This window comes from Dasypus novemcinctus, chromosome 5 (genome assembly GCF_030445035.2).
Source record: "Dasypus novemcinctus isolate mDasNov1 chromosome 5, mDasNov1.1.hap2, whole genome shotgun sequence".
NCBI classification, from domain to species: Eukaryota; Metazoa; Chordata; class Mammalia; order Cingulata; family Dasypodidae; genus Dasypus; species Dasypus novemcinctus.
Window position 1 is genome coordinate 124,199,969 of NC_080677.1, and position 12,211 is coordinate 124,212,179.

Below are 12,211 nucleotides of genomic sequence, written 5' to 3' on the forward strand. Positions count from 1 at the left end.
ATTTTGGAGACTGGGGAGGGAGCAAGAGCTTCAACTCTAACCTCTATGTAATTTCCTCTAACTCTAATCACATTGCAGAGATAAGGCCACAGTTGGTATCACAGTGAGTAATTGATCTTTTCTAAAGGTTAGTAGTTTAGAGAAGCTGGTTTCTGGTAGAAAGAGGGCTCCATCCAGAAGTCAGTATACTGAATTAGAGGTAAAGCGTCAACTTATGGGCAGGCAGCTCTCCTGGCTTTGAGACAGATTTGCAAAGATAAAGGTACAAACTACCCATGGAGAATGATCCATTAGTCATGTAATAAGTGTGTACTTCTCTGGAACATCCCCGGTTTCCCTTTCTGTTACCCTTGTTGCCATTTGACTGGTTGAATCGCAGCCAAAGGAACTGAAAGAGGAGTTGCAAGTCTTAATTAATATCCAGGATATGCCTTCTAGATGCTGTTTAATCCATCTCTCCATCCATCCATCCATCCATCCATCCAACAAATATATTGGGCACTGTACAAATGCACTGAGGAATCGTATCAGAAACTGCACCTACTCAGAACCGAGAAAGCAGCCTTGCAAGGGAGTGGGGTTTGGGTATGGAAATAACATATTTTAACTGTTTGAATAGATAACTACTGGTCCTGTCCATATACCATAAATTACCTCTATAGGTGCTGGCCAGATTAGTGATGTCACTCTTTGCTTGTCCCCAGTGGGAAACAGCCATACTTTTCAGGATAGAATCAGGAAGTGAAAAACATAAAGGTACCCCTTTTGCTAAAGCAATCATACAATTAAACAAAGACAGAAATTTAGATTTCCTTGAAGTTGCATTTGTAAATCTCATTTACAAATCCCTTTATTTTATGTATTTACTCAACACTTAGTGAACACCTGCTATGTGCAATGTGTTGTAAGCATTGTGAAAATAAGAGCAAAAGATACAGGCAAATGGCTGAAGAGAAAGTGGGAACAAATAAAATCTGAAAAATACATTAGAAAGCAAAAATACATGGGAATACACCTATGGGCCTTCCTCAAAATATTTGTTAGTCATTCTGGAATACAATTTATTTTCTCTGTAGTTGTCGTCATGGGAGTGGAAATGTGAATCTGGCAATCATTTTAAATGAAATTCTGTAGAAATGGAAATAGAATATGACACCCTGTGTTTACTTATAGTAGTTATTTGAATGGCATTTTCTTTCTGCTTTACTGTAATGATTTTGAAAAGGCTTGCTAACTGAGTTAACACACAGTGTACACCAAAAACCTTCTCTTTCTGCTTAATAACTAATCAAGCCCCCATTTGCTCCTCAGCACAGATCTCCCTGCTGCGCAGTGATCAATACAGTCATTCCCAAGGGCATGGTGGAAAATCAGACATGGGTCACAGAATTCATTCTCCTGGGATTTCCAGTCGGCCCAGAGATGCAGATGGTTCTCTTTGGACTCTTTTCCTTGTTCTATGCCATCACCCTGCTGGGCAATGGTGCCATCTTGGCACTCATATGGCTGGACTCCAGACTGCACACCCCCATGTATTTCTTTCTCTCACACCTGTCCATTGTTGATATTTCGTATGCTTCAAACAATGTCCCTAAGATGCTGGCAAACTTTCTATACGAGGAAAAAACTATCTCCTTTGTTCCATGTATAATGCAGACCTTTTTATACATGGCATTTGCTCACACTGAGTGCCTGGTTTTGGTAATGATGTCCTATGATCGGTATGTGGCAATCTGCCACCCCCTGCAATACTCTGCCATCGTGAGCTGGAGAGTGTGCACAGCTCAGGCCATCACTTCCTGGGCATGTGGCTTCCTCCTTGCCCTGGTCCATGTGGTTCTCATCCTGAGGCTGCCCTTTTGCGGGCCTCAAGAAGTGAATCATTTCTTCTGCGAAATCCTGTCTGTCCTTAAGCTAGCCTGTGCTGACACGAGGCTCAACCAACTAGTCATCTTTGCTGCTTCTGTATTGATCTTAGTGGGTCCTCTCTGCCTGGTGCTGGTCTCCTACACCTGCATCCTGGCTGCCATCCTGAGGATCCGATCTAGGGATGGACGCAGAAAGGCCTTCTCCACCTGCTCCTCCCACCTCTCCGTGGTTGGGCTTTTCTTTGGCAGTGCCATTGTCATGTACATGGCCCCCAAATCCCACCATCCTGAGGAGCAGCAGAAGATCCTCTCTTTGTTTTATAGCCTTTTCAATCCTATGCTGAATCCCCTCATCTACAGCCTGAGGAATGCAGAAGTGAAGGGTGCTATGAGGAGAGTTCCGTGGAAACAGAGATCAATGTGAACGACGGCGGAGAGGGTATTGAAGGTGGTAGGTTTGTTCTCTATGAGATTTGGGGAAATGGCAATGTAAATGCCTTAAATTCCCATCTCTTAGATTTCTGATATTAAGAATATATATTGATTGGATCCTGTCCCTAAAAATGGGGTACTGCTCAGAACACAATATCTTTGAAGAATTCACTCTAAGTCAGAGTATATTAAAAAATCAGACTCTTTGATAAGCCTTGCTTATTCTAGAACCAGAGAATATAACAGCATGGGCAATTTCAAACTATACTGAGTTCATGCATGCTGAAAGGAATGAATCTTTGAGGCTATATGCGGCTATGCTAGGGGGCTGCATTTGGGAACCTCTCAAATGTTTTACCTTTTCAGATTCCTTAGGCCAGTGCTGCCCAACAGAACTTTCTGAGAATGATAGAAACGTTCTCTCTCTGTGCTATCCACTGTAGTAACCAATAGACTGATGTGGCAAGTGAACACTTGGAAAATGGCAGTGCAACCAAGGAAACATATTTAATAATTTAATTTAATTTGCCCTTAATTAATATAAATTTAAATAGTTGGATGTGGCTTGTGGCTGCCTTCTTTGATAGAGCACACCTAGACAATAACTCTTCTGGGAGTGTAAACCATGGTGCCAGAGATACCCTCCACTCAAGTGATACCCTACTGCATCCATCCCTGCTCAGGGGACAGCCACATGACATACAAAACATTCCACCTAATTCAGGCCAAAGTTTATTGGAACGAGAATGGGTGTCTGATCCATACATTTAATTCCTAACCTGGACAATGGTCTTGGTTAAACCTTGACAGGATGACAGTTAGGTTATTCGTTTGATATTTGAATTGGAAAGCATGGCGAGAGAAGCTGACACTCAAAGGATGCACCAAAAGAGGAATAATGAGATAGAACTTAAGATGTCTTGATATGAGGAAGTGTTGAGAATATGGACACCATGAGTCAGAGAAAAGCTCCACAGACACCAGGAGCAATGAGTATGTGTTAGAATACACAAGCAAAAAGGCAAAGAGAAGACAGGCCAGAGAGAGAAGAATGTTAATCAGTGGTGAAGCACTGAGCAAAGAGCCATGGACTGTTACTGCCAGCACCCAGCACAGCCTCAGATTCTATGTCTGTTCTTTGGAGACTCTGTTCTGTCAAATTTACCTTTAAGTTCTTCTGATTTCCTTCTCCCTCATCGCCATAAGCATGTGCTAATAATCCCATTATATATGCTGCTACAGGAGTATATCTTGCACATCACAGTAAATACTGACATTGAGTAAGAAGCTCCTGCTGAGAATGCAGTAACGACCAAGAGAAAAGCCAGCACTCTGCTCTGGAACTTAAACTCTAAAGATGAAGACCTTAGCACTGAAAAATCATCTGAATCTGAGCTTACCAGATCTATTTTGGTGAAAAGCAAAGTTTAAGTGTTATGGATTTTTTATATGCAAGACTGAAAAATATCAGGATCTTTGTTTCATTTTGTTTAATTCTGCATCACTTAATAGACAGAGTTCAGAAAATAGTTTGTTTTTAGGATGAATTTGAGTGACAGTTATCAGGGAGAGATACTATTTCCAGAGTTTAGATTATGAAGCAGGAGTCGTGAAAATTGACTATTACAGTGATTGCATAAAATATTGTGAGAATAGGATAGTGTTTCAAAAGGAAGGAAGCATCAAAAGAAGTTAATACCTTGATGTAACATTATAGAACACCATATAGAACCAAAAACACAACAAAGTTTGATAAGTACTTCTAGGTACTTCAACAAAATTCCAAATGGTGCTGACTACAGGTGATAGAAATCATTTTGGGGGGACCCAACTGGTCAGAATGATATGGCAGAGTAATTTGTTTTCTTTTAACTCAAATTCAGAACAAAAATGGCCAGTATAGAATGATAACAGTGATTTAACACAGTAAGTATAGTATCTTTTGCATTCTCTTCTCTTCCTATATCCTTGTAGTATAATGAGGCAATCACAGGCATGAGATATGATAATATATTTTTATCTGCTTTTCCTAGATTGTTCTATTTTTTTCTGCCCTAATATTCCCATATACCATTATTGCTCCATATCATTCTTCTCCATGAAATTAAAAAGCAAAGAGGTATGGCACACCCATTGTGGAGGACAATTTGGTGGTTCCTCAGGAAGCTAACTATAGAACTGCCATATGATCCAGCAATCCCACTGCCCAGCAGAATTCAAAGCAGGGACATGAATCGATACATGTATACCAATGTTCCTTCACTATTGTCAAAAGTTGGAAGCAACCCAAGTGTCCATCAATAGATGAATGGATAAACAATTTGCAATATATACCTGCAATGGAATATTTCTCAGCTGTAAGAAGGAATGCAGTATTAACACACAGGGCAACATGGATGAATTCTGAAGACCTTACGTTGAGTGAAGTAAGCTAGTCAATGAAGGAGAAATATTACATGACCTCACTGATAAGAGTTAAGCAAATTGAGCAGATTCACAGAACAAGTCTGGAAGGTAGGTTTACAGGAGACAGAAAGGAAGTAGAGGGTTGTGAACCGATGCTCATTTGTAACAAATGTACCATACACATGTAAAATGTTATTCATAGGAGAGAATGGGAAAGGGGAAAGGGTTTGGATATATGGGATTCCCCTATATTTTCTATGTGACTTTTCTGTAACCTAAAACTTCTTTGAGGATAAAGAGGAAAAAAATAAGACACTGAGGGAAGATACAGAAGAAATTGTCACTGTACATAAAAAATAACATCTTACAGTTATGAAATAATGAAAAATATTATTTTATTATCATTTTATATTATTATTTTTATTAGATTATCTTTTTGCCTTTGTTTTGTGGCAGGGGAGGACCACTGGTGTGGAGTGTCAGTAATGGGGGGATGTGTGGGGAAAGGTGCACCTGAGGCATACCTCTATGGCATATGAATATGTTCAAATGGTCATGGGGCATTGTCCCATGGGTGGGTGGAGACTCACACAATAACCAAAAGAATATTGAATTCCCATCCTGGGAAGTCATGTTACATTCTCAAATAGAGTGGAAAGAATCCCCTGAATACATGGGGAGTACCTAGCAAAGGAGAACAGACCATTACATCAGACCCATAATATTGATGGTTGTACTTATGAACGTTTTCTTGAGAAATTGAAACTTAGCCTGGTATTATACATTGCCAAAGTTACCTCCTGAAAGGCTCCTTGTTCCTCAAATGTGCCCTCTCACTAAGCCAAACTGGGCATATAAACACACTACCATCTCCCCATCCTCTCCTCCCCCCCACCACAGGACATGACTCCCAGGGATGACCCTCACTAACACTGAGAGATAATTACCCAGCACCAACTAGTGATACATTTGAAAAAAAGACCTTAACCAAAAGGAGAAAATGTTAAATGCAAATGAGTTTTTAAGGGTAAGAGATTTCAAAGTGAGTAGGGACACATTCCAGAGGTTATGCTCATGCACATTTCAGCAAGATCTCATTGACTGCCAAGGTAAACAGTGCCTCAGACTGCAGGATTCCTGAGGGTTCTAGAGACATCTAGACAGAATAGGCAGGGCAGACAATCTCAGGAATTCAGCACCCTGCCTGTCAGAGGACCTTACTTTGGAATATAAGCTCCCCAGTGCAACAGAGTTAGAATCATTTATAATTTCCCTAACCAGGGCACTTCTGTGTTCCCTTTGAATTTGAATCTATAATTAACATGACACTCATTAAATATATGTCCCAGTGACTTAAATGTTCATATGCTGGTTGAGCCTTGAATCTCAGTAGAGTTGCAGCACCTACTCTCCAGGTCACTGGACTCACCTATGACTACTAACAAAAGGATGATGGTGTACAACATCCATCCCAAAACACAGAGTATCTACAACTGCAAACAAGACAGTTCCATCCATCTGCCTGATGGGATCTAAGCTCCCTCTCAATCAGAAACAGAGTGGGTATCACCATCTCAAAATCCTCAATATTGAGGGATGCAGCTATGGACTTAAGTAGACTTATGAATATTTTTGCAATGGAAAAACACGTATCACTGATGTAAAGGCAGTGGCCACCAGAGGTTCTGAGGGGAGTAAGAGGGGAAAATAGGTGTACATGGGGTACTTTAGGGTCATTGGAAATGATCTGCCCAACATTGCAATGATGGATACAAGCCATTATACATTTCGTCAAAACCTACAAAATTGTGCAGTACAAAGTGGAAGCTATAATGTAAGCTATAGTCCATGGTTAGTAGCAATGCTTCAATATGTGTTCATCAATTGTAACAAATGTACCACATTAATGAAAGATGTTGTTAATGGGGGAAAGTGTGGGAGGGGAAGGGGTGGAGTATATGGGAATCCCCTATATTTTTGATGTAACATTTATGTAATCTAAAACTTCTTAAAAAAAAAAAAAGCAAAGAGGCTACTTATTCTTTGCACCCCTCTGCTAATGCATTATTCTCCTTCCAGTTCTCTAAAAGACTAGTTGCTGGCTACTCTATGCATTAGTTCACCTAGACAAAACATGTCTGTCTTCTTTACCTTAGTCTTATCTCTGCAGTGTCAAGACATTTCCAGCCCCCCAAAATCCACAAATCTTGCTCCATTCTCTCACATGCAAAAAGATAATAATCTGAATAAAGAATAAACATTAGCTCTAAGTTTAACAACCAAGCACTATGGAGTTAATTGCGCCCTACTTTAAAGGCAGAAAGAAAACAAGAGGCCATATCATAAGGAATTTTTAATTATATCTAGAATATCATCCAATTGGCTTAGTGAGAGGACTCCTTTGAGCAACAAGAAGCCTTTCAGTAGGTAACTTTGGCAATTCTGTCTCCTATAAAAGGATGGAAAAAGGAAATATATAAAATAGTTCTTTCACACAAAACAAGCCAAGATTTGGATTCAGACTTTTTTTTTTAACTAGAGCCCATCAGAAGAATCAAGGGACAGCATTCATTTTATGTATGTTTGAAAATGGTTGAGAAAGTGTAGTCCTGGAAGACAAAATTCTGTTAAAGGTATCTAGTATAGATGAATTATAAAGAAATACTTCTGTAGCAGGGCTGAGGTGTGGTTCTGACAAAAAAACAACTATATTATGTAAATAAATTGCAGAAAATATCTGAATATATGAGATGTTTCTATTTTTTCAATACTTGAGCTCTAGGATTCTAATAAACATTGTATATTTTGGTGTTTTGATCTCTTTTTATATATATTCGTTTAACATTACAGTTTTCAAAGGGTTGGAAACAACTGGAAAAAAGATTGGTTTATTTTATGCTGGGAATTCTGCTGGGTGTTTCACAAAAATTACCTTATTTGTCTTTCACCACTAACACTATGAAGCATTTTATTTTTCCTCTCTAATAGATGAAGGAAATAAAGTTTCAGAGTGATTAAGTAACTTGCCCTACACCACATAGCCAGTAATAGAACAGAATTGGGATTAGAACATGTGTTGATTCCAAACCCACATCACTTCTTGTTAGCTTCTCTTACCAAAACATCACAGGCTTGACATGAATTAGGCTCAGCATCCACAGAATGGGACAAAATGGGGAAAAGGTATACTTCTCATTATTTTGGCCAAAGCATTAATACTGGAAAAAAATACATTTTATAGTCAACTCATCTTTGGAGGACTTATCACCCTTGATAAGAACAGAAACTCTCAACTTAGTGGCCTAATCATTCCCTCATAATCCCTCTTTCTTTATACTTTTGTGTAAAACAGCCCATACAGCTTTTCCCCAACGAGGGGACAATCTGAGTGAGACACCAGGCTGTTCTCAGTATCACATCTTCCCTATAGTTCTGTACCCATTCTGTTTTCTTTCTCTTTATAATATGCTTTCTTAGAAGCTTTCCCTGTCTCCAGTACAGAGACTGGTGATGGACTACCTTACCAGTGCTTGAGGCTGATGGTCTGCAGGCAAGCCAGAGCCTGGTATGGCTTCAGCTGAGATGCCTGCTCTCCTGGGTTCACATCTCAATTGTTCTTCCAATTACTAAATAGGTCTGATTCTAAGCATAACTTAACCTCACCAATCCCAAGCTTCATTTTAGGTTAGATGTGGATAACAATGCTTTAACGTGATACCTTGTATAACTGTTATGAATGCTAAATTGTATAATACGTGTGAAGTTAATTTAAGGAGGAATGCAGAATTATAACCTATTTTGATTAGAAGGAAATAAGGTTAATGAGAATGAAAATGATCACATAGTAAGATCAAGTGCTGCTAAAACTCATGATTAACCAACTACAAGCTTATAAAATCCAATTTTATTTCCATGGCTCATAAATTATTACAATATTTACTGAATAATGACAAGAATATCTCAAAGAAACTTTAGCTATTTGAATTTGTAGGTTTTATGCTTGTTTGGTTTGATTTGACTGGCTATTTTGGGGACAGCCTCAGACAAAAGAGGTTAAAGAACTGTGTATGGGAAGCTGTGTCTGAAATATTCTTTATTGTTCCTGCTGGACAGGAGACAAAACTGTAAGAAGAATCCTGCATACAATTTTATATTCTGTCTATAGCTGCAATCCCAGAAGGGTTTTGAGATTGCAGCTGGGGTAGAAAATAAGTTAAAAAAATCATACTTTTATAATTTATAGCTTTTTTACAGTTACTCCCCTAACCACACATTGGGAATTGTCATCAATTGTGAAACTAGAGTAGCTCCATCAGGAAGTTTCTGAGTCCATATGTGGAAAAAAAAGTTCACCATTGTGATACCTTATTAATTGACTGGAATTTCAATACTCATAGCAGCCTACTTTGTATTGCTCTCATCACCTTTACAACTGCCCAGTATGGTAGTGGATTAGAACATATATGAAAATGAAAAAAATAATAGATATTTGAAATAACTATGAATGTTTAGCCTGTTAAAGAGGGTAGAAAAGTGAAACAAGGGGAGCAGATGTGGCTCCAGCAGTTGAGCGCTGCTTCCCACATGGAACATGCTGGGTTCTGTTCCTGGTGCCACCTGAAAAAAACACAAAAAAAAAAGATAACAAGCAAAAAATAAAAATAAAAAAAAAAAACAACTCAGGGGAGGTGATGTGGCTCAGTGGATGAGTGCCAGCTTCCCACATGCAAGGCTGCAGATTCAATTCCTGGCCCTAGTACCTAAAAAAGAAAAAAAGTAAAAGAGTGTATCTATCTTCAACTGTTCCACAGGATGTAGTATAGAGGGAAATGTGTGTTGTTGTTGTTTTGCCCCAAAAGGGAAAACTAGAAACAAGATTTATACTTATAAAGTGATAGGATTAAAATTAACATGAGAAAATATTTTCTAACATTACAAGTTATTCAACAATATGTTCTTATGAATTAGTGAGAAACCTTACTATAAATATACAAGGAGAAGTTGAATGAGTATGCATGCATCAAATAGGCATAGATTCTCCCTAATGTATCCTGAATCTTAAAAAGATTCATAAAATTTTTTTTTTGCTTGTACTGTGGAGAACTTTAAATTTATTTAAAACATATTTGTGATGATTTCAAGATTTTAAAAATGTTGACTCTAAAAGAATATGTCCCAGGTCACCATCCAACTCTTTCATTCTTCCAAAGATTGAGCAGATTCACAGAAAGAGAATATTTAAGTGGGGAAAAATAGTTGTATAGTTATATAAGTTCCATATCTTATACAACTGTGGTTTTCTCACTTTAATTTCTATTGCCATCACAATTTTATTTCTAGATATAAGTGGTTTCACATTTTTAAGCACTTGCTTGATCTCCAGTCACAGTAGATCTATGAATTCTGCTTCAAGCTCATAGCAGTGACAGAAAAAACATGTAAAAAAGGAAATGAAAAAGACAAAGCCAATCTCCAAGGCAAGATATAAACATCTCTGTGGACCAGAAACAAAACATAAATGCAGATGTGCAAGTGATGATCAAGACATGATTTTCCTGGCTTTGAGCCTAAAAGTTTGTATGAGCAACAACTTTTCTCTTGGAAACTAAAGATATTAGAGTCCTCCATGTGATATGAGGTACCGAAGCCAGCCTCCTTCCTTCAAAACAGGGTATTGAGGAGAGCAGGAGAGAATCCCTTTGCTTATTAATGGAGATCAGAGCAACATACTGCCATATACTGCCTATTCATAGAACCTCTGGAAAACTTCAGGCTAAAGATGTGAAGGCAACTAGGAACTGCACTGCACCCAAAACTGAAATCCAGCCACCCACTCTCCCTGGGCTGAGAGCTTCAATATCCTAAATATTGCTTTAGAAAAGTAATTCTATGCCAGATTTGGATAGAAATTCCAAAGAGCTATGGAGAGACAACCCCTAATCCTCTAGATGAAAGAGATAGGCAGAGAGAGAAAAATAGGAGCAGAGGAGGGAGAGAGAAAGGAAGGGGAAGGGGAGGAGAGGAAAGTGAATCCATTTTCAGAACCTTAGGCAATAATGTCAAGAAAAATGGCCAATACTATAAACAATGAAAATGGTAAGCACTGTAAAAAACATCAGAACATTATTCAGTTCTTATGCTGCTAATTTTGTGCCTTCAATAGTGAACAACTTTTTAAGTACTTTAATATGTTTCAAATTCTTAGATTTTTTTAAAAAGGCATGGAAGCTATTTTAATGGATAAGAAATTAAGAAGAAGAAAACAGAAAGTAACAGATGGCTCTCAAAAAATCTTGGAAATGAAAGAGACAGACCTGGAAATTTAAAAAAAATTAATAATTAGGATAAATTCTCAACTGAGCACTTATATTTGAAGAAAGAATTAGGGAAATCACAGATGGTAATGCATAATTATTCAAAATATAACAGAGCCAAATTTTGTTTTTAGGAAATAAGAATAAAAAGCACATAGAGGCTAGAAACAAAATGTTATAATATTTACCTTATAGTAAACCCAGAGGAAAAGAGAAAATGAGGTAGAATAGTCATTGAAGAGATGCTTGTTGAGATTTTTGTCTAAGTTCTCAGATGAAAAGAGTACTCTGGATATCAGCAGGATGAACAAAAATAAACCCATAGACATTATAATGAAAGCACAGATTATTAAGGAGAAAGAGAAAATTATAGAAGCTTCAGAAAAAAAGAAATAGCTACAAATGAGCAACCCTTAGAGTAATTAGAGACTTCTCGTAAGCAAAGCAAACGCCAAAAAAGATAATCAAAATGCTAAGAGGAAACAGTCACTCTATAATTTCACACTCAGCTAAACTATGAAACAAGAATGAGGGAAAAATGAAAATATGTTAAGACAAAGTCTAGTAAAATTTATTTCTCACAGATCTCTAATAGAAATATAAATGGATATAGTTGGATAGAAAAAATGAAAACTTAGCAAAGATGTAAGATATAAGAAACCAAGGTAAACACTCAAGTTGAAAAAACATGTTAGTACCTGTAACCATCAAATATAAACAGAATAGCTTCTCTACTGGCAAGTGGATATTTTTATCTAATCAGTGCAACAGACAATGACCTTAGCCAGTGGAGGAGGTACTTTAGGGCTTTAGGCAAGCAGTATGTAGGCTGTGTGGAGGTCTGAAATACCATCCATGCAGGGCTTCTCCAGCTGAGAGAGCCTTTGAGTGTAGGTTGCTATAACTTGAACTCATATTAGTAGATGAAATTTGACTGGGTTTGCAGTTGAAACTGAAGTAAGGTTTGATCTGCTAGGCATTTGCCGATAGAATGATATTTGCCATTTTGACTGTATTTCTGAAACAGGTCTATAGGTGGTAATTTTAAAGTTCAAAGCAGAGTATGTGTATGCATGGTGACATTTCATCTTGAAACCTTTGGTGCCACATCACAATGGGAAGAAAATTTGGCTGCCTTAAATTTTATTCTGCATTCGTGGGCAGTCAATGGCGGTACCGACCTTGGATTCT

At 37.9% G+C, this 12,211-nt stretch overlaps 1 protein-coding gene across 1 annotated transcript; it reads left to right on the forward strand.

Moving 5' to 3' along the window:
• The first annotated feature begins 1,359 nt into the window (after positions 1–1,359).
• On the forward strand, positions 1,360–2,292 carry LOC101433068 (olfactory receptor 2A5-like). The gene has a single exon (XM_004449862.1). The coding sequence runs from the start codon at positions 1,360–1,362 to the stop codon at positions 2,290–2,292; it is 933 nt and encodes a 310-aa protein (XP_004449919.1).
• The last annotated feature ends 9,919 nt before the right edge of the window (positions 2,293–12,211 follow it).